Genomic DNA, 23,478 nt, shown 5'->3' with positions numbered 1-23,478 from the left:
TTTCACCATGACACCACACTTGCTCACAATAACTCTGAGCATCTGATAATTCCTGGCTGAGAAGAACATCACACCATCAATATCGCGCTCGAGCAACCTCTCTACTCACTTAACCTCTTTCCCAAGATCACGGGGGTGAATAAAGGGACCCAATTTTAAGGTCGGAATGACATCAAGATGACCATTAGAATGGCGCTGTGAAGGATCTTACAAGAATACTTCTCGGAGGGTATGAAGGTGTGGCACAGAAGGCTTTGAGGAAGGTGTGTTAGAGCCCTGGAGGATTGCTTCGAAGGGTATAACTTGTAGTTCATCGTTTGGATTTGAAACATTTGTTTTAGTGAAATTAGTCCTGAAACTTTTCTGACACACCTTGTAGGCTTGTACGGAATGCATTACTATTGAAAATCTTCTGTACCAGGGACTCACATTGAATAACACTGGTCAACAAATGCTTTTTTTCCGTTGCGATCCAAGTAAACTTTTCTAGATTAATTTATTATGCTGATTCCAAATCTGCCCTTATTTTCTCTTGCACATCAGGTTTCATTATAATAATCACCCATCCATTATCCAAACCTCTTATCCTCATAAGGGTCGCAATAATAATAATGATAATAATAATAATAGGGGTGGCGGCCCGGTGAGCGAGTGGTTAGTGCGTCGGCCTCACGGGTGTAGAGGTGCAGCGTTCGATTCCGGCTCCGGCCTTCCTGTGTGCAGTTTGCCTCTTCCATATGTGGTGGAAATCACTTGGGTCGTTGTTTTGTAATCCTGCCGCCGAACAAACACACTGAAGCCATACGTTTTAACCTCACACGATCATGCATAAAACATAGTGTTTAATTTAACTTGGAGTTAAGAATATGACATTTGTCCTCTGTCATTTCTTCATCATTTCACGATCTTGCTTTTCTGCTTATGGGATTATTCTAGCACGTAATGACCCAATATTAGTAATGTAAGATAATGCAACCATTTGTCGGAAGAATGATACAGCATACACTTTAAGACAGCCGAACCCTAAATTGAAAGAGGCACTGAATGTACTCATTATGTTATGTACTTTGTAATACAATACTATGAAGTACTCCTCATGTCATAAAATTCAACAGCCATTAGGTGTGTTTGAGAGAGACTATCACAGATGGTGCAGCAAATCCATCAGAATAAGTATCCAGCAGATGGATTTGTTTTGTTTTGTTTTTTTTTCCCCCCCATCGTGTCAAATTGCCATAAACAAGCAGAGAGTTTCTCGTGGATTCTGGCCATAATGTCATTACATTTTTTAACAGGACTACGGTCGGTGAATGGAGCCGCAGTTGCTGAGTGGCAACATTTCTTAATTGCCATTCAGAGTTGGTGCTCATGTTGTTTTACGCACCACCGTAACTCAGCTACGTGCTTGCTGGAGGAATCCAACTGGGCGTAAATAAGAAATATATTGAAACTGATTTAGGTCCATCAAGTGCTACATCAAGACGGTGTGTTAACTACGAAGCTTAAGCGATAAATGTAGAATTGGCTTTTACTTTTTACAATATAGTTGCATCACTGCTCGTAAAAGCAAAATGGACAGTGGGGCATAAGGTCACACATCATCTGTATGGGGAAGTGACTTCATTTATTTCTCCTTGAACTGGCATACACCGAACAAAAAAAAGAAAAGAAATCAAAATAAATCTTTTTAAGAAGGAAAATGCCGAGACAATAAAACATGGAACGGACTTTGCAATTCCAAATTCTACAACATTGGAGGTGTTTGACATTTGAGGTTACACTATGTCGTTTCAAGCCTTTTTTTTTTGCACAGAAATATTGACGGTGAATCTTTTTCCTTTCAGGAAGGGCTTTTTTGGGGGGGATAAAAACAGCGTCGGTGTTTTAAGCAAATGATTGAATGTGTAAGAAGTGAATGGCTTTACACTCAAGCATCAACCAACGAAATCACATACTGATGAAAAACAAAATTGGTCCTCTGTGTTGACATCGTGTGTACGAGACAACATGCTTTTACGCGGGACAAAAAAAGATACATGAGCACAAGAGTGTATCATTACGGTGTTGAGCACATAAATAAGTTGAATTTCTGCACACGTTCACTCTAAAGCTGTAAATTCTGTTTACATTTTGCACTCCAACAAAGCAGCCTTGCAAAGGCTGCTTCAAATGAAAATGCATTGTCTTGCTGCTGCTATGTTTCAAAATGACGTCTTTATTCAATCTGGCAGGACAAATTTGGCAGCTGTGTGTGGTAGGAGTCATTTTTTGAATGCTGCACATTATTCGCAATCAGACTTTTCTTCTTCTGGTGACCGAAAGAGCTCAAGGAAATCCACAAGCACAATTTCAATAATAGCAACAGACAAAAGGCAGTGGGAATGAAATGATATTCATCAAAAATACAAAAAAGTAATGGAAAGGATTTTGTCTGATCTTTCGTATGGCAATTTCTTTTTCCACTTGTTATTCGAGGCTTGACAGCTGAAAAGTTGCCCTGGCTGGCCAGCTAAGTGGCAAAAATAATTGACACTTGTCCTTATTTCCAAAGTCATTTTACCATCTGTATGATTTTAATGTGATGTATTAAGATGAAATTATCAACGATTGTTGCTTTAACATGAGGGGAATAACATACTATGCTTGATTGAAGGATGAGTGAAGCCAATGATGGCAATGGTGAAACTGACGTGACCTTTCTTTCTTTCATTTTCCTTCGACCTTCAATTTACCCATCGTGATCTTTCCCCTGTGAGCGTTTAAAGATGTTTCCGGCTCGCTCTTGAACAGTTCCATTGTGTGGACAAGTTGTTTACGTGCATGAAACCCAGCGGGGGGAGGGAGAGGTTTGTTATTTAAGACCAGCAGGTGTCCCTCTTGTGCTGTGTTTGCGCAAACCTAAAAGCTCCAGTTTTTAATGAGTCAATTGCAGTACCAGAGAAATACTGAAAATGTTGAATTTAAATGGAAGCGAGATGATGTTCAGAACTGGTGGACACTTGAAATAGACCGAAGACTATGGACTATATATTTTGAAATACAGTAAGACCATCAATAGACAACAGTACTGTAATTACATTAACACAACGCAGGGTATTAGGTTTTAAGGAACACTTTAACTGGAAAAAAAGTACATTCAGGTAAATATTAAACTATTAAAAATCACTGATTGGATTGGTCATAATGTTGAATTGAATGTTGATTTCTTGTTGTTTGCTTTTTGTATGGCTAAGAAAACTACTGTATGAAATGAGGACATTGTGTGTCCAAGTTGGGTCCACCTTTAATCTTTTTTTTTTTTTTTTTGGTCCTTTTACATCTTTCTCCCCAGATGACTTGGATTCAAAAACTGACGATGGAAAAGCTGCTGTTAAATCCTCAGACCAGTCAACTGAAGAGGTACAGTTTTGCAGTATTGTCTCTTACCATGGTACCGAACAGCTGTCAGCGTGTTTGCTTTTAAGAATGACTGAAGGTGTTTTCTTATCAGCGCATTGAGTCTCACCTCACCGATTTATATTGTTTTGTCTGTTTGTTCCTCCTTATTGTTTTCGTTGCTATGCATTTGCTGTCGCTCTTTTATGCTTTGTATCTTTTTTCTGCCGTCTAGCCTTGATGTCTCATGGTATATGAATTTGGATTACTCAGTGACAGGTTGTCAGTACGTCGAGCTTTCTACCAGAGTGTCAGCTCTCTTCCGTGTCTTCTGCATCCAGCGCTGCTCTCTGTAGTTACTTTGTATTATCCTAGATTAAGACTTTTACTCTTCAACTTCCGTGTCATGCTTGCTCCTGGGTCCTAATTCCGCTCCTCACGTGACACAATTGCCCCATATGACACTATAGAATTTAGATCACTATTTTGTCAGTGTTGACTTGAGTGCTTGTGTCATGGCCTGTAGATATTTAATACTGAACCATACGTCATAATATTTTAGTTATGGAGAGCGCTAAACCATTTCTGTTGCAGGACCTTGCATCAGATGACATTAAATCACCAGAGGGGACCGGAGAAAAGGCCGAAGAGAACCAGGAGGCCTCTGCTAAAAATACCTCTGAAAAGGACACTCCAGTTATCCCAGACGAAAAGGCAGATGAGGAGACAAATAGTCTCACAAACGGAGGTGCCAGAGAGGCAAATGAAGCAGGAAAGAATGAAAATGAGGGAGAAACAACTGCGGTGTCTGGAGAGCAGTCAGAGGAGGTAAAAGAAGTGAAGGATGGGGTAATATATGACACTAAGATGGCCTCGGATGAGAGGAGGGCGACACCAGCTGACAGTGGGCAGGCCTCAGGTCATAGTCAGGAGGATGTTGCAGATGAGAGGATGAAAACGAGTGCAGACGTGAGTGATGTGGCAGCAAATGTCAGAAAGGATGCTTCAGATGAGAACAAGGATGAGATTTCAGACAAACCAAAGGAGAAGAACCCCGATGTGTCCAAGGTGGAAGTGTCTAATGAGGCGAAGGATGGCGTTGCCAGTAACTGTAGGGATGAGATAACCGATGATGTTTCAGATGACAGAAAGAACGAGGGCTGCAATCAGGAAAGAAAGGATGAAGCTGTCGATCCGGTTGAGAGTAACGGTGAAGATGCAAATGAGATTAAGGATAAGGTTGGCAAAGAGAGGAGGGAGGAGGTTGCAGATAAGCTACCAAAGGAGAATGAGGATGCAGACGTCGGTGAGAATAAGGATGAGATTGCCAATGAGCATCAGGATGAAGATACCAATGAGAATAAGGATGTCCTTGCCAAAGAATGTAGGGAAGGGATTGCAGATCAGGCTCCAAATGAGAGTATGAGTGAGATTCCATATGAAAGTGAAGATGCAACTGTACAAGAGAATAAGAATAAGATACTCAATGAGACTCCGGATGAGATAAAGTCTGTAATGTCATCTGGGCACTTAAACAGCATAAATGGAGATACCAAAGAAGGTGAAAATGAGGGAAATGATACCAAAGACTGTGCTGTTAAAAAAGACAGTGGTAATGATCAGAAAGAGAATGAAAAGCAGTGATCACGGAAGGATGTAGGCTGATAGTTAGACCAAAGAAACAGCAATAGAATTTCCAATATCCAAGAAGCAGAGCTGAAGATGGAAGACCAAATATGAACCTCAAGATTCCATATCATATAGAGATGAAGTGAAACTAAGTGAGGTTGGAAAAAAAAAAAACAAGATAAAACCAATAAGCCAATGGGGAATAATCACAAATGTCATCATATTAGTTTATGAATATATTAAATATTTTAGAGGATTTTTGAAAAAAAAAACAATTATATAACAGAAGGAATGCAGTACTTGATGACAATCTTGGTATATTCTGAAAGCGGTTCAAATTCATTTAGCTCTGATATCTAACAGCTCCGTAACAGTAGGATTTATGGAATCATGAAATATGCCTTGATTGTATCGAGTGATCATTTAATTTGAATGTATTCTTATGAAAAACCCTGAAACCACAGCGTCTGTTTTCAGACAAAAGCGAATTTATGAACAACCATGGTAAACCGTGATGGTTGGCAGTTACTGGTTGGTTGGATGTTTAACCTGTTTACCACAATGGACTGCAGTTGCTCAGTGACCATTGTTATTATGACTTGATTGGAAAAGCCCACCCGGGATTAAAATGACGCTCTCCATTCATTCATTAACTGTGTATCCCAGGGACATAATGTTCCCATTCTTAGGTCACCAAGCTAAGTGTCTTACTATCATGAAATATTTCACCTGAATTAAAGTGAAAATATCTGCTGTTGCGATCCACGATAAAAATAAATAAATAAATAAAATTAAAAGCATTCATAAATTGTATACTCTTTGCGTTAATTCAATCGGACTGTTTTGTTCCAAACGTAAAAGTCATAATAGAAATGTCTTCTAACACATACATAATGTTCGTCTCAGAAGACATTTCCACTGATCCGAGCAGGCCTCATCAGTTCCTTCACATAACGACAGCTCTGAGCTAGAAATACAAAGGGGGAACAGAATTTTTTAGGGTTCAAGGTCCCACATAAATCATGTATGAAATGAGTAAAAACCCATTATTTGGATTTATGGCACCATATTCGAACAGTTTTCAGAACTGATCAGCATCATGAGATATAAAAGCAGTCAAATTTGGACCGAACTTTCATTTGACTTGTAACTTTTCACTGTTTATGTATATGCCACCAATTGATGATTAAAAAAATGTTGCCATATCATCATTTGACTAACGTCATCATTTTAGGGTGCTGCTGCCAATAATTCAAAAATGTCATTATGTTAAAAAAGATCATTTGCATATGTAAATTTGCATTCATTTTCTGAAGAAAATCATATCATTGCAACTCGTGGATTTCCTAATAATTTGCAACCACCCCCAAATTCCTGAATTGGGGTGATAATTAATGCCCTTCATTCTATAATTAAGCTTGAGACTCCCATTACATTAATTATTATAGAATGATCTGAAGAAATGCGGATGTTTTCCATTAATTTATTGCCTTGAAATCCAAAGAAAGAAATTGCTTTCAGATATCAAGCTTTTCCTACACTGAGATATTAGAATGCATGTGGGTGACGGCTTCATTTTCTTTCATCAGCAAGTTTTCTTATTATTTGGCATCCATCCTGCCTCGGATTCCAGGTGTGTGTGTGAGTCATCAGTGAGCAGATGTGTTGGGTGGGGGGAGGATGAGATGGTGGGAGAGTCAAGGCTGCTGAAGGTGATGGTCCTCAGGGTGCTATTTCCAGATATGTCATTAATTCTGTCCTATCTAGTCCACCAGTTCCTTTCAGTGTGTGCACATGTGGGTGTGTTAATGAGGCCTCAAAAAGCACACTTATCATCCAATACGTCGCTTTTATAAATTACCCTGCTGATGGACTACAGTGAAAAACTGTGCACTAATGAAGGGAACATCCACTGTTTGTTATAGAGTTTACAGCAGTAATTATAAAATGTATGTTTTTGTGTATATATATTAAAATACTTTTTTCTTTTTTTTTTTTTTAAACATAAAGACAGAGAGGAGGGCATTTTGCAAAATTTTCTCTATTGATCATCTGCCAGTGGCCTGTCTGTCATCGCCAATCCATCTTTTTTTTTTCAATATGAACCAAACTGTAATCTTCAGTCTCACAGCCCATCAGGTTATTTTAAAGGTCTATTGGAACACAGGCCCCCTAGTAATGACTTAATTGAAAGAAATGAATTCCACGAGTTTCGTTTTCAAATTTTGGTTTGTTTTCTGTAGATTACAATGTCCTGAATGGACAACCAGATTCACTTGATCTCAAATGAAACTCAGTTGCAGTTGCACGGCTGAATCGAAGGCCAGCCAATGTTTTCCGTCTTTCTTTTGCAGTCAGTATGTGTTTTACATGCTGATAGACAGCGTTTCATGCTCCAGTTGTCATGTGTGCGTGATGGTATTGGAACCAAAAAGCAGCGAGGCAGGAGAAGCAGAGTACTGAACAAAATGTATGAACACAAAAAACAAACAAAAATAAAACACTTGCAGGGGTACACTGGAAAAATGAAATCCAAAACAAAAACAAAGCCTGATGAGGAAGACAAAAAATGAACATGGAGAAACAAAACCAACACAATCCAAACGAAAACAGAACCATAACACCGGTCTTGCAAAACGTAGACACAGCTAGCATAATGAACAAATCTGGGCCCTTGATGAGGAGCTTAGATCCCTGTTTTACAAGTTTATGAGCCTCCTCATTGCCCTGTACTCCCCGATGACCAGGTATCCATGCAATGAAAAGTGTGTGTGTTACCAGTAGTTGAATGTGTGTCATATTTAACTGCCACATATTATGAAAGAGGGACATCCAGGTCCATTTCGCTGCAAGAGTTGTAATGTCGTGAGCACTGCAGATGAAAATTAAACCAATGGCAAGTGATGAATGTCATGTACGTAAGAAAAGAACAAGGTGATGGTGTAAATTTCTCGACAGTAAAGAATGACACCATTGTTAATTGTTAGCAATGTATATATATGTGTGTGTGTGTGTGTGTGTGTGCATATATATATATACATATATAAATATGAGTCATGCATACGTAAATGTGAATTGTGAATACAGTCTTGCACAACACTGGCGAGCATATTTAACTTTTATTATGTTTGAAAATAGATCTACTGTACTACATTGTGGTTAATGACTTCAGTTGTTCTTTATGCAATATAATCCCCTTGCACTTAACATCAGGAGACACACTGAACGTAAAATTTAGTTACAGACTAAACCTTGTGTTTTTGTTGAGAGAAAAAAAATAATCTTAAATGTGGAATTCAGCTTTTTGACAGCAAAAAAAAAGTGATACCAAACAGAGTTTACAGCATGAGACTACTAGTGACCATATTTATTATCACCCACATACATACGCAACCTTTCCACATCTTGTTTTATAGTCTGAACAGGATTACAGATTACATGGCATTGGGTAAAATTAACAATATCGATCATATAGTTTTGTGGTTTGTGAGGTAAAAAAAAAAAACCAAAAACATGTCATAACAACATCACCAAATTGATAAAAAAGAAAATGAAGAGGATATTGGTGACTTACATGAACATTTTCAATACTGATGTAAATTTGTTGGAGGGTCCTATACCAGTAATGCAGAAATTAAAAAGACAAAATTTGAATTGTCTTGTGACCACCACTGTATTATTCCTATAATTCAGGATAACGATTAAACCGGGTGGGTGACCTTCCCATCAAGATAATGTTTATGAATGTTCTTGCATCAAGTAACACAGTTGAACCTCTGAGTACAAACAATATACAGTATTTCGGGACGCTGGCCAATCTCCACATTTTTCAGATTTGGAACCTTCCCGCCCCAAAACGAAATCATGAAAATATAAATATTCTACTCCTGGTTTAAACCGTTCAGGCAATTTTGAAAGTAACATTCTAAGATTCTTATATAGGTGTAAAAATATGTTATAATAATTAAAAGTAATAACAATACAGTATAACTCTCTTCAATTAACGACAAAGGTGCCCACCCACCGATCAAATGTAAAATTGCACAACCAATTCAATACATTGTAAGTTGACTATTTCCAACGTGTCTACAGGTAAACCCTTCAACAGTCAGTTTGGCCCGTCTGTGACGTCACAGGGCAACGTGCATGCACCACAGATTGATACATGTAAATTAGAGTGGAAATACAACCAGTGTTTAATTTAAACATTAAAGAGCGCTTGTGTTGCTTTGCTTCTAAAGAAAAATTCAAATTAGGAACTCAAAACGGCTTCGGCCCTGGTCGTCAAGGGAACGAAAAGCCAAACTACCACAATACAGTCGAGCAGTGGCTCATTTTCATGAGACAGCATGCCCAAAACTAGCCGCTTTCAAGAGATCTGTAAAAATAGCTTGAACTGTGTACTGCAATTCTTGATAAACCAAGCATTATGTTAATTTTTTTTTTTTGGGGGGTGGCAAATGATGTTTTGGCTAAATTGATGAACTATGAATTGTTTGACCTCAGGGGTGCTTTAGACTAAAGTGTAGAAAGAATTCAATCCAGGTGCAATGTTATTGACCATCCTCTGTTTAAGAACCCCTGCTGTAATAAAACAATAGAATATGTGAGAAATTGTTTTTAAAGGAGAAATAAGCCATGATTATGATGCTAGCTGACTGATGAGAAATGTCAAAATCTGTGCTTTTCTTTGTAATTGACAGACTGTGTTGTGGAAGTTCGAACCCATCCAGTGTCTCTTTCATCAGGACTTCTGCTTTTAGTTCCTGACAGAGGTTTTGCTCCAGAAAAGAAGGTCAAACATATCAGAAGACAATGTCACACTCTTAAGTCTATTCTGTTTAGCTCATCCAATTTGCCCCAGTGGGTCACAATTATCTAACATATCCTCACGGTTGCTATTTCTCAAACGTAGACAGTAAAGTGCTGGTAATTTTATGAGACAATAAGTCATGCATTTATGAGTGGTTCTTGTGTCTGGTGCTTTGGCCGTTGTGAAATGGCCGCTTCAGTATCAAAAATGCCTGCTGCTACTCTGCCCCTCTCTGGCAGGAGACACAATGCAAATCCATTTCAAAGAAAAATGTTGACTTGTTCAGTGGCTGTGTTCTATTGATTTGTTCTTGGGTTACTTTCTCTGTCTGTGTATGGTTAGCACTCACAACCTTTTTGTGTTTTGTCGGGTAAAAAGCTGATACACATGAAATGTCAACTTTGTAATCTTGTGTCAAACAGTGAGAAGAGTTGGCCATATCAGTCATGTAAGATGACCTTTTAGGTGATAGCATCTCTGCATTAATGGACATACACGCAGTGAAATCACTCAAAGTCTGCACACCCATCACTCAGCAAACAAACTTATTCGTCCCCCTTCATAAGACTGCTGTCAGGTTTCTGACTTTGGGGTTGCCGGCTGGATGTTCTGGACTTTGGAAAGTGTAACTGGCACCTTTCCCTCCCCTGGGGTTGGTGCTCTCATTATGGGGGTACCTGTCACAAAAGCATAGTTAGGCTGAATGTGTTCGGCGAAACCACATTTTAAACAGTGGTGTGTCTCTTGATGGAGGATTAACCCTTACCGACTGTTGAATGCAAATCAGCCAACCGCTCCTTAAACTTTTGCTGCAGAAATAATTCCTCTTTGGAGTAGCTTTTGGCAAAGGCAGACAGCAGGAGACCCACAGCCATTGAGGTGCCTCCCACACAGAACAGAACAGCCCCAGTCAGCTTGCAAATATCCAGCGCACGGTTGAAACTGACTGCCTGGCTGTTGAAGAACAAGACATGTTGAGATTTCGTCCGAAAATCCTGAGTCCAAGCTGCCAACATGCCTCCTGGCATTCAAAACCTTAGCATATCTCATTGATTAAGTACATCACTATTTTCTACATATTTTGCTGCAGAAGGTCCACATAGTTCAGCGATAAGATTCATGCTGCTTTCAAGATACAAACAATACTGCACACACCTATTGCTGCATATTAACACTCTATTCAATTTTATGTAGGATCCAGTATAACGCAAATGCCACAAAACGTTTGAGCATTTGTTACCCAAGGCTTGGTATACCTGTCCACAAACAGAAGATCCTCTTCACCAAATGCCTCAATCCTAGCTGGAGTAGCATACCCCACGACAATGACAATCAGGCCCGTAAACAAGATCAAGGTGCCAAACGCGAGACAGACCTGAGATTGGAAAAAAATACAAGATAAAATATTGACATGTCATGTTTGGTTGAAATGTAACAGCAGTAAGGTTTAGGCTTGAGCAAAGTGATGGTTAAATCTCACCTTCCAGAGTAAAGAGCTCCACCTGCTAGGCGATCTCTGAATCTGAAAATCTTCATCACGTTCCCAGATGGAGGCTGTGCACTCCTCATAAAACTGGATGGCAGAGACATTTATATTAATCTCTAACCCTAAGTGCCCTTTGTTCATCTCTCACACTTTCTCTTGAGGAAAGATGTGTGTCTTTCTTCTACCTGGTGTAAATAGGAGCGGACGCCATACCGCTGGCAATTCCCGCTGACTTGGGCTTGCTCGCCATATTCCGACCCACAGATCTCAGAGCAAGACGCCATCCTTCACATCTGTCTGCCTGCTTGAACAAACAGAGAGTAATGCATGAATGAATCCACCTACGCAATTTTGCACCACCTGCATAATCCACATTCTCATATGAATGCATTTATGCATTCATAAACACACTTAGCCCACACACTCACATCAAGTTATATAACATGCTGAAGCTATGTATGCAAATGTGTGTGAATGAGTGAATATCAATGGGGCAGTCTCATTTATAGATGAAAGAGCCTTGCATTACTACAAACCTTTGCAGTACTGTATTCTCTAAACCTAAACAAAAGTATGCTGTCATGTGCTCCATGTTCAGGGGTGCACATGAGTGATGCGCTGGTGCGCATGAGCACTGCAAATTGAATGATGCGCTCCACTTCAAGTCTGTCACCGTGCTTCTGTGCACGAGAAAAATAGAGCTCAGTCTGTCAATTTAACAGCGCTCAGGCTATGCAGCCTCAATTCGGGGTCACAGCTGCCACAACGATTGCTTGTGAGGGCCAACTTCAAAATAAAAGCGAAATAAGGCATTGATATCCATGTACTGTCATACTCGTGATTTTATTTAGACTTTGACCCTCGAGGCGCATTGCTTAGCGTGCAAACAACCGCTGTTGTTACGACTGGCTTGACAAGGCTAACTCCAGTGATAATGACGATACATTCACTGTAAACGGTTGCCACCCGGGTCGTAGGAGACCCACAGTGAAACGGACCATAAATATGCTGTAGACATCAAACCAAGTTTCACGTTCCTCTATGTTGCTCGTGTTTCTGTCCTATAAGATCGAATTGAGCAAAACAATGAACTATTTCTTCCTATTATGACTTAGTTCCCTCCACTGCCATCCAGCGTTGACTGTGAGCTGTCCTTGGTGCTGAGCGCCATCACCCCAGCATGAAAACACACATGCGTCACGTGTGACGTTCAGCCGAGAACAGACCTCGAGCATGCGTCCTCCCCACCCCCATGAGACATATATCGAGCACACTATACACTTCAATTTAATTTAGAACGATCGTAGTGACGACATTCGGTTGACTGATTTCCCAGCATGAGTAAACTGCTCGACGTTCTACCGAGCTGGATATATCCAAATATGTGTACATTAACTTCTATTTCATTTGATATCATCATGCGCGTGTTACTGCGGTTTTTAAATCAATCGATGTAGTGACAGGGCACAACTTTAAAACGGACCTTTCCGTGGACAGATGCATGCACTCGTTTTCATATGAGCACACGTGCGTTGACTACGTCGTTAACAAGAGTACAGTGAAATGGTCAAATAAACACGGAAGTCGCTTCGAAAATAATATTTCAAACAGTGAAACCGCAAATTACCTGTCATTAGCAGCTTGGAGAGCGATGACTCGCTGCTGCTTGCTCAGCCCGCTCCCATCACTCTAAAGTCTCTCTCTCTCTCTCTCTCTCTCGCTCTCTCTCTCTCTCTCTCTCTCTCTCTCTCTCTCTCTCTCTCTCTCTCTCTCTCTCTCTCTCTCTCTCTCTCTCTCTCTCTCCCCCCCCCCTCACTCTCTCTCTCTCTCTCTCTCTCTCTCTCTCTCTCTCTCTCTCTCTCTCTCTCTCTCTCTCTCTCTCTCTCACTCTGTCTCTCTCACTCTGTCTCTCTCGCTCTCTCCCCCCTCCCTCCGTTGATGAATCAGTCTCTCTTTACTGCGCATGTGCCAGCCCCATGACAACATCGTGATTCAGAGCCGTATATAGTAACCAGGCAATGGCTGGATGGGACTGATACTCGTTCAAAATTCAACAAAACGGGGTGCATAAATAAGGTGGATAGATAGACAGATAGATAGATAGATAGATAGATAGATAGATAGATAGATAGATAGATAGATAGATACTTCCCTTCTATATGTGTGAGCTCACTTCCCTTCGAAATGTGTGTGTGTCAATGCATTTTCCTCCCCCAGCACATTCATTCATTTGTTTGTTCATTAATTCAACATCATTGATTATTGCCTTTCCACCCCCACAACTTCCCAAGAAGGTCCCCATGACTACAAGCACTTCTTTGACAAAAAGAAAGCAGTTTTACTTTCCCAATAGAAGACGTCTGCTGCAATTAGATGAATGTATTGTAATCTCTTTTTCAAATAATTTCCCCTCTTGTGTTCATCTCCATGTATTGTGTGACATATAACTGTCATTATAACAAACATCAATTATATTTTCGCTGGCATAGATAGTTTTCACAGCCACATTGAAAACACTTAACATTAAGTTAAAAATTAAATGATATGTTATTGCATTGTTTCTCCACTTTCATTTTTAAGATATGAAACAACTTTGAAGATCACATCAAGGTAACCTAAGTAAACATAAAATACAGTTTTTAAGTGGAGATATTATTCATGAAGAAGAAAATATATGTATTATATATTGCCTCCAAAAATTACCCCAAGAGCACAGCGATGACTCATGTAGGAGGTCACAAAGGAACCCAGGAGAACAGCCAAAGAACTATAGGCCTCCATTGCCTCAGTTAATGTCAGTGCTTATGACTGAACAATAATGAAAATCAATTTTGGGGTTATTAGCAAGCGCCGGGACACAGCTGCAAAATACAGTATACAGCTACAGTACACTACACAGATTGTGTTTTACAACATTTCTTAAGCATATTCGTTCAAGTAGTTTCATATGTAGCTCCTCTCACTCCCCTGAAATTTAGTGCAGGAGAGGCGCACTGACATGGCAGAAGCACAAACGGACTCGCTGAATATTGACGTGCACAACGTTATGTTTATAAGGAACTGGAAGAAAATATCCACTTGCAGATGATGTAAAGTTGGCTGCTGTGAAGTGGGCATGTGGAGAAGGCCTTCCACCCCCCGAGTATGCACCTGTGTGTTATTAAAATAATAAAGATGACACCAATGAATGAAATTGAGATGACATATATCATACTCAGAATTTTTCTTTCTACAATCTAAATCTTGATCAAATCTACCGAAATTGCCCTACATCACTTGCACCACAATTTAGACCTGCTTTTAGCTGGTCTCAAGATTATTCTACTGTCTGTCACATAATTGTCAAGTGCGCTGAGGGCTTGTTTAAGAAAAAAAACACCCTCGGTCATCTGTAATGAATCAGAATCAGGATCAGAATTGCCTTTATTGTCATTGTATTACATACAACGACATTTGGGTGCCACTCCTTCGTGCATTTAGTAAGAAAATAAAATAACGGGTTAATAAATACAAAACTCAACAACAACACACAACAACATGCCTAGCATGGCGCAACGTGGTCTACCAAATTCCCCAAAATGCAAAAGGAGGCTTGCACCTGCACAAAACTCGAGGTGCACCAGTTTTTACACCCCAGCACTAAATCTAGGAAAATAGAGCCCTTAGTCGTGTCGTTGACAATATCCATTTAATTCCGCAGATTTGGATAATTAGACTCTTTGGTTACAAGTGAACTGCAACAGCCTCCTTTCAGATTTATAGTCCAGCCACTATATTTTTATTTATTCAATTGGTAGGCTGTTGCTGAAGTTATCACATGTGGATCATAGTGCATTTTTCACCCTATGGAACACTTTATTCGCAGAGGCCAGGCCTGTTAACAATTAATATCCTGTTTCTGTTGTTTTATAACTTGGCAGAACTACAGTCAATGCCACTGCTACCGCAATAACAGAACAGATCTGCTCAGACAGATGGCTTGTTAGATGATTCTTCCGTTTAAGTCAGGTTGCCAAGGGATGACTCATGTGGGGATCTGTGTATCTGTGGAGCAAGGTCCCCGAACCTGTTGTTGTCTTTTTTTGCTTTGACTACCAGAAACTACTGACATGATGCTCATTCAGTAATGCTGTAGTCTCAGAATAAGATTTACGTTGTAATCAATGGGTTTGCTTTCACATCTTGGCCTTTATATCCAACTCCAATGAGGATGACTTCAGAAAGCGGAAGAAAATTTGAGGTGTAATAAATTGTAGATGTATTCATTTATCACTTTTGCTAGTGCAAACTTTGAGATCCAGTGTCTGCCTTAAAAAAAGACGGTGGTGAGTTTGAAATCATGCTTTCTACATGTTTATTCTTTATCTTTGTCATACCAAAAATCTAGACTTTTTATGTTGAATCTGCTTGTACCAGGGGCAGGGGGCATTGTCACCCAACAGTCCAGTGACTACTTATCACAGATTAAAAAAGCCCACTGACTGCTTACAATTCTGAAGACACCGGTAATGCTAATTTGTGGACATACCTTGGTTGAACACGTCCCTAAGGTTCAATTATTTTCAATTTCTCGGAGTACCATCATTTTTTTGTACATGTTTCGTAAGTTGATTTGAATAATATTAATAATTCCGAACCACAATTTAAAATCATTTTCTTAACACACACTGTTGAAATAAATAAATAAATAATAATTCCATTGTAGGTTTGGGGCTGGAACGGATTAATTGCATTTTAGTTCATCTCAATGAGAGAAATTACTTCGGTTTATAGACATTGTGGGTTAGAAACGTGCCTGGGGTTCTATTGTATTTACAAGACAGTAAGAACACTCTTCCCTCCTCTCTGTCTGCTCACCTGGTTGCCTGTCTGCCCCCCATCTGTCTTTCTTTCTGTCTGTCTGTCTGTCTGTCTGTCTGTCTGTCTGTCTGTCTCTCGTTCCGTCTGCCTGCCTATCTCTCTCTTCCTTCTCTGTTTACAGTACATGCTGAGCGTCTCAGTGTAGAGCGAGGCAGTTTCTATGGTGATATGAAAAGGTCACCTTCAGGGAGGTCTCAGTGAGCGTGTGCAGAATACCAGTCGAATAATCAGGCTTCCTGTAATGACTGATAACAGATCACAACTCATTACGGGGAGCGAGACAAAAAAGATATGGCTCATAGCTTTCAAAGGGATTATTTGTGTCTGAGCAAAGAGACAATTTCCACCAAAGGTATCCCTGCGCGTCTATCTTTTGTATGTTGTTAGCTTATGTTTGTGGTTCACAATCTGTATAGATCATGATAAAAGAACAGAATATTATAGGATGTAAAATGCTGATCAATGTTAGCTATGACGTTATTCCCAAAATTGGCAAAACAAAAACATAAAATCAAAGGAACGCTGTTTAGTGTTTACAACAGTGCACGTTTTTAATCTATGCAAATTGGCCTATTTCTCATTAACTAGTAAAAAGATGCACTGGGTATCAGAAAATAATTGTTTTCCCAACAACTGTTTCCATTCTGATTTATCATTGCAAATACGTTTCGATTAAAAAAAACAAGAACAAAAAAATCATTGTTTCACTTATGGCTGACAGGAAAACATTAGCCTTGTCTTTAATATATAATTTGAAGTTCATAGTTTTGTGAGTTATTGTTGAAACACAAATTGGAATAGAGTACACGGCGAGCATTACAGAGCAGAAGCTTCATTGATAACAATGCTGACATCTACTGGACAACATGTCCTACTCTGTAATGAGACACTGTCCGGATCAGTGTTTATATGTAGTGTGTGTGTGTGTGTGTGTGTGTGTGTGTGTGTGTGTGTGTGTAAAGGGAACACTTAAACAGCGCAATGCAACTCCAAGTCTTCCCTTTATTTATATAAATTTCTATTTTTGCCGTTTTAAATATATATACATCGACCAGTAGCGCACGAACTTTTCCCAAGTGGATCGCAAGAGGTCTAGGGGGAAATGCATGACAAAAAAAATATCTGTGTCTGTGTGCGTGTTGTCAATATTCTGTATTTTGTATTAGTGCACACTGCACCCTCCGCAAACTCTCAGTTTCACTCTTTGCGATTGGTCGCAGCAGGAAATAACATCAGGACGAAGGGTGAGGAGGGGCAGTACAGTATATATATATATATATATATATATATATATATATATATAACAAAGCAGGTCACCTTTAACCGACGGCGCCGCGTGACCTGTATCACCGGAAGTTGTTAGCGATCAGCAGTCTGCAATTGCAGATTGCGATTAGACCTGTTGCCGTGTAGCTTTTTTATTTTTATTACTCTCATTAAAAGTTTGTTTCATGTAGAATTCACCGATGGCACTGACAAAGAATGGGAAGCTGAAGTGCCAGGAGAAAATTTTTAAAACGATATACGTGAGCTACGATAGTGTCATTGTTGCACTGCAGAAGCTGCTAAAGTGCGTCCCATGCCGCCGCATCAGGTCTCGACAAAGGTAGGCACTGATTCCTTTTTACAAACTCACGAGCTTTTGTATCGACTCTATTTTAATGTTTCCTTAATGTTCCGGGCGTTATGGCTGTTGCTCATCCTGGCATGCGGTGTGTATACGTGCATGTGCGGTAGCGGGTCGATCGCAGGAGGTCGGTTGCCTGAAAAAGTCTTTCGTCGACCTTCGGTCAAAAAAAGTTTGGCACCCCGGATATAGACAGATAGATTATTATTTGAAATACATATGATTCTGCGCGCGCGTGTGTGTGTGCATGCAAGCATGGGGAAAAACACGCTTACACGCACGCACACACTGCGAGCTAATTATTTAAACTGCCCATTGCAACTCTGAATCCTGATGTTTATTTATGTTTGTATTGCTTCACCTAATCAGTGTTTTGCTCATTTGCTTTGAAATGTCTTCGCTTTTCTCTTTATAGATTAAAAAAAGTCAGAAGTTACCCAAAGTGCATTACAGTGTTTTCAATCACGTCCACATTCTTTTGGCTGCAGTTGCCCTTGCCACAACTCATGATAAATGACACGTTGGCCCAAGCTATCTATCCATCTGAAGAACCTTATCCTTGGCTATGATGTCCATTCTTCATTTTATTGATTCCTTTGTCATCTTGCCACAGCAGGAAACTGACTTCTACAGTATTTCATATTCGACTGACCGGAGGGGACAAAATTGTGATGCTTCAATGGAAGTGATCATTTTATCAGAGAAAAGCTGTCAAAAGTTAGAGCTGCACAGAAATGAAGATGTTGGGACATCTACAGTCTTTGAAGAGACAACTCTGAGAATTTGAAAGTAAACTTCTATCATGCAACAAGCTAATTTCCTAAGAAGGATTGATACAAAAGCATTCAAAACATTGAGAGTGCAATCTTGTCTCAAACTATTCTGTGTCTGAGCCAGAGTAATAGGGGTATGTTTGATTCCGTGGTATTGCCATTCGACTCAATCATGACTTTGAGAGAGTATATTGCAGTTAGTTTCTTGTCATTTTACAATATGAATGCAGTAGTCAATAGGTTACTTTCATGCAGCGTTTTTTTGTAAGATCTCTTCAGTAAAAGATGATTTAATACATATCTCCAAATATTTGAAAGTGGAATGATTGGGCCAAGGCTTTTTGGGTAAAACCCTCTGAATGGTCGCTCAGGTCAGGCAAAGTAAATTGCGATAAAGCCCACATAATAGGTGACCATGTTTGAACTTTGATATGTCATTGTATTTATCTACCATAACTCTTGTTTTTTTGAGCATTGTGATTGAGTAATATGCACCATTTCCATACACATTTAGAACAGAGCTACAGTATATCAATAAAGATGTATTGTATTAACAAAACGTCCAGACTGAGTCGATATCTTAAACTGCAAATTTAGACTGTTCACCATTGTGGCTCATATGGCAGCCAAAAACATGAATACAGTTTCTGTTATTTGAGTGAGCCTGACCTGAGACTAATGCAACACCATTTTCAATTGCTTTGGTCTGAATGAAGCATCCCACACAGTACCTCTGGATTCTCCTGTTTTATGTTTTGCAGTTGTATTTGTCATTGATTTTACACCGAACCTCCCACCCCTCTCTATTCTGTGGTTTTCATTTCTCTCTGTCCTCCTTTCTCCGTAATTGGTAATTTAAATGAAAAAGCTTCAAGCAGGGGATTAGAGTTGCATGTGTGCGAGTCTCCAAGGGATGCACTTAAGAACAAAGCATCTGTAAGGGGGCCCTCCTTTGCTTTCTGTTACCGTGGATACGGGAGTGTCTGTTATCGAAATGTTGCTATGTCGATGACCAGTTGATGTTTTGGAAATATTTGTGTAGTTTTCCTAGAGCTGGGTCATATGTTTGAAAAGTTTATCAAGATACGAGTGTTTCATATCAGTTGATATACATGTATATTGAATATAATTTTTGGGTCAATTTAATCTTCAAAATAGGGGCCCGGAAGAAAAAGGCTGAATTTAGGTACTAGGTCTGGGAGAATCACAATGTACGTATTTTCATATGTCTATTAATAATTATTGATTAAAAAATCTATTTATTGAAAATAAGAAAACAATAACATTTATTCAATATAAAAAATAATAATCTGAGAAATATCTGAGAGTAAAATATGATTTGTGCTCCAACATTTTTTAATCAACATTAGATTAAGTGCAATTTGTATTGATACTGAGGAGTTGTCTATCGTTATGTACATATTGAAATTGAATTATTGCCCAACCTTGCATTTTACAGTTGTGATTTTGTTGTGTTTTGTGACACATCAGCGTGTATCGATATTATATTTGTATGTGTTTCAGTTGATCAGCATACTGGCAAGCAACCGTCACCACGTGGCAACAGCCACCCATGCTAAATTATGTGTACCAGAACCCTACCAATTACACAAGGATTACTATGCCAGGAGTCCCCTCCTTTCCTTTCAATAGATGGAATGACACAAAAACACATGCCTCACACCCCTCCTTTTCTTCCTTTCATGGTGCACCTGCTATTCCTTTTTTAGGCTAGCTATAGTAGTCCAATCAAAAGAGTTGATTATTTTATTTTTATTTTTATTTTTTTGCAGCAAGTTTATTCAACACCTGTCTCCGGCAAATAGAGATCAATTGCCACAAGCATGCATACATAGGACCGAGTTGAGGTGGATGCGGTAAGGGCAGAGGGGTGTCATAAAAAGAGTATGACAGTTTTGTCTGAGGGTTTAAGAATGATCATGTGGTGACTACAAGGGAAGCTGGACTGTTATGCCATGTTTGCTCTATATGATTTATTTGGTTGTTATTAACATAACTAAAAGATCAAATTTTCCGTTTAATGCATTTTGCAGAAACTTTATTTGCGTGTACGCCACCATTGTCGCAATATATTCTGGGTAGTGCATCGAAAAGTTGCTGCCCGTATAACGAATGCAAATCACGACTGTCATTGGCGAAAATGAATCTAAATGCCACACTTGCGTGGCTTTTGGATGTCATTTTCAATCAAATGGGGAATAGGGTCATTCCAGGCTAAATCACCCAATTGGTTAAAACAAGTGGATTTTGATTTTAATAATACTTTCTGTATCTGTTGATAGTGATGGCACAACACTTTATCTCAAATTTTAGGTCCACCAGAGCAAAAAGATGTTTAAAAAAACGCACAGTGTGGCATTTTAACTCATTTTTGCTGATGTGGGTAGCAGTTCACGTTTGTTTTGCTTTGCTCGGCAAAGGGCAGCAACCATTTTATGTCACTACCCAGAATGCATTGCGACAATGGTGGCATACACGCAACAAAAGTTTCCACTAAATGTATTAAATTGGAAATTATTTTTGAAAATTTGATCTTATGTTTATGTTACTAACAACCAAATAAATCATATAGAGCAAACATGGCATGGCAGTCAGGGATCATTTGAAGTGGTATAATGTTGAACATATTGGGAGGGGTACATTTAGCAATAGGTCAGATACACTAGACCAAAATAGTTTCATGCAGTAAAGCAAGAATTAATTCCTAAGATTTAAAGTGATGCAGGATACAACTCTCATAGTCTTATTCTCAGATTGAGTATATTTTAGTGCCAAAAGGGATTGTTGTCCCCAACTGTACAAAACACAAGCACTCTTGTTACTGTATTTACAAACATAGCACGCCCCAGAGTTTTTGCCATTTTTTGAGACATACTTTAATTTAACTGCTGATCCACTCGATCAGACCTTCCAAAGAGTCACTTCCTTCCAGCAGCAGGGGTCTCTCAAATTGGAAATTGGAGGTAAAATAAATCTAAGATTGCTTCCTTCCCTGTAGAGTCAGTCCCTAACATGGCTGCTGGGAGCTGTGGTAGAGTGTGTGTGTGTGTGTGTGTGTGTGGGGGGGGGGGTTACATTAGGGCAGTGGCTGAACACGAGAGCGATATCAATAGAATTCAGCAACACCCAAAGACGGAGAGAAAACTGAAAAAGGACAAAGAAAAAGAACAAAAACACAGTGGAAAAATATGACATTTTTCAGGAAAGTGCTAAAGGAAAGCATCGATTTTCAATTCAGCCATTCAGGACTGAAGTAGTCATTTTAACAACAATGCTTGCTTATATTTTCTCCCAAAAATATATACGGTAATACAGTGATTCACTGGGATTGATGCCTGCCTGTCACATATTTATAAATGAAATACATCACATTAGAACCGCTGTCTACCATGCCACTTAGACGTGCTCTGAGCAGGCGCAAGGTTATGTTTGACTTTCTGCCACCACATTACTCCTCCACCAGGCGCATCTTCAAAACACTCCTCCTGCATGCTGGCATATCCATCTTGGAGAAGACCAATCAGCCATGCTCCGATACAAAAATCAGGATCCACCAATATTTGTGCTCCAGTGCAGATGCGCTGTTTATAAAAATGGAGCCCGATGTCTCTCATGCCTTAGGATCCCCCTGGAAAAGTTACATGAAGTGGCTGGAGAGAATTTGGGCTTTTCCGCTTCAGCTTCTGACGAAGATGGATGGATAAGCAATGTGGACTTTTATAGTGTGTTTAAACAATGTTTAGCATTGTAGTTATTGTTTATTTGTAATCATATGTCTAATTATAATTATTACCACCGATTGCCTATCACGTCCAAACTATCCGCCCACCCTTCATTAAACTGTCGATAAAAATAAAGAATCCCAGGCAAAAGAATTCACGGACGCAATATAGAGTAGGTTCCTGGTTGCCCCAACAAACTAAATGAGTAATCATGTGTCCCTGATAGGCCATTCAGTATCCCGTTGCATTTGGATGATAACAAATGTTATTTGCTTCTGGGTAAGGAGAGCCGGTACACCTGCAAGCAGTTTTACTCCCTCAGTCACATAAACTTGGCAAGACTCGAATCACTGGATTAGCATATTTATCTCACAAATAAGAGAGCAGCGACCGATGTTCCATAGCGAAGAACATAACATGGTTACAAACATGGAGTTTCAATTCCCTCCAAAATGTTTGCTCTTTGGCGCCGGTCCCGTGGTCCCACTGCCACTGTGACAAATCTTTTAAAGCAAAGTGCAAAGGGAATAACCAGTGCGAGTGAGGCTAACTGGTATTCTCACACACACGCAAGCAATTTATTTTCATACTCTTCAACCAATGCGGACTTATGAAGACCGTGTCGCCTTTTGGGCCGGACGTTTCGCTGCTTCTCAAAGTGTTGTAGTCCGGAAACGGCAGCAGGCAAGTGAGTCCTTTGTAAATAGACTGATTGGAAGGCGAAATGGGCCAAAACACGGGATTGGCGATTAATCGACTACAAGCATTTAACTGTGGAGTAATAACATCGACTATTCATCCATTTTCAACACTGCTTTTCCAGAACATGATTGGAGGGTGTTGGAGCCCATACCAGCTGACTTCGGCCAAAAGGCAGACTACACCCTGAACTGGTCGCCAGTCAGTTGCAGGGCACATATAGAGACAAACAACCATTTACACCCACATTGACATCGCTACTGAGTGGGACCCGATCACACGCTGCCCGCACACAAGTCAGGCGAGTCTAGAGACACCATCAGCGACTTTCAGATATCCAGGTTCAGTCAAATATTGTAAGTCTAACAACATTCTCAATGTTCATGTCCCAGCCCGTAGCAGACTTTGTGAAGACACGATCATTTTTTCATGATGAGAAATCCAGAGTGCATTTTGATTACACAGTCCTTTAT

General features: G+C 39.6%; 2 protein-coding genes across 3 annotated transcripts; one reads left to right on the top strand and one right to left on the bottom strand.

The window, feature by feature from the left end:
- Nucleotides 1-913: 913 nt before the first annotated feature.
- Nucleotides 914-5,190, top strand: LOC109521908 (S-antigen protein-like). Its single transcript, XM_019880015.1, has 2 exons — nt 914-3,399; nt 3,970-5,190. The coding sequence occupies exons 1-2, from the start codon at nt 3,196-3,198 to the stop codon at nt 5,017-5,019; spliced, it is 1,254 nt and encodes a 417-aa protein (XP_019735574.1). The 5' UTR covers nt 914-3,195; the 3' UTR covers nt 5,020-5,190.
- Nucleotides 5,191-8,353: 3,163 nt separating this feature from the next.
- On the bottom strand, nt 8,354-13,022 carry nrsn1 (neurensin 1). Of its 2 annotated transcripts, none has more exons than XM_019880016.1 (6): nt 12,931-13,022; nt 11,489-11,607; nt 11,298-11,390; nt 11,074-11,192; nt 10,584-10,771; nt 8,354-10,494 (listed from the first exon to the last, which is right to left on the bottom strand). In XM_019880016.1, exons 2-6 carry the CDS (start codon nt 11,585-11,587, stop codon nt 10,391-10,393), a joined length of 603 nt encoding a protein of 200 aa, XP_019735575.1. In that variant the 5' UTR covers nt 11,588-11,607; nt 12,931-13,022; the 3' UTR covers nt 8,354-10,390. The 2 variants fall into 2 exon arrangements, with proteins under 2 accessions (XP_019735575.1, XP_019735576.1); XM_019880017.1 differs by having other exon boundaries at nt 11,489-11,604; nt 12,931-13,021.
- Between the last annotated feature and the right edge of the window lie 10,456 nt (nt 13,023-23,478).

This window comes from Hippocampus comes, unplaced genomic scaffold, assembly GCF_001891065.2.
Source record: "Hippocampus comes isolate QL1 unplaced genomic scaffold, H_comes_QL1_v1.1 scaffold135, whole genome shotgun sequence".
NCBI classification, from domain to species: Eukaryota; Metazoa; Chordata; class Actinopteri; order Syngnathiformes; family Syngnathidae; genus Hippocampus; species Hippocampus comes.
This window is presented reverse-complemented; position numbering and strand designations above follow the sequence as displayed.

What these genes read in the sequence shown, in the direction of transcription:
- LOC109521908 (XM_019880015.1), top strand. Translation starts at nt 3,196, where the DNA reads ATGTTGATTTCTTGTTGTTTGCTTTTTGTATGGCTAAGAAAACTACTG. An exon ending in CAGACCAGTCAACTGAAGAG is followed by an intron (nt 3,400 to 3,969) that starts GTACAGTTTTGC and finishes TTTCTGTTGCAG; the next exon opens with GACCTTGCATCAGATGACAT.
- nrsn1 (XM_019880016.1), bottom strand. Translation starts at nt 11,587, where the DNA reads ATGGCGTCTTGCTCTGAGATCTGTGGGTCGGAATATGGCGAGCAAGCC. An exon ending in TCCGCTCCTATTTACACCAG is followed by an intron (nt 11,391 to 11,488) that starts GTAGAAGAAAGA and finishes TCTGCCATCCAG; the next exon opens with TTTTATGAGGAGTGCACAGC. An exon ending in GATCTTCTGTTTGTGGACAG is followed by an intron (nt 10,772 to 11,073) that starts GTATACCAAGCC and finishes GTTCTTCAACAG; the next exon opens with CCAGGCAGTCAGTTTCAACC.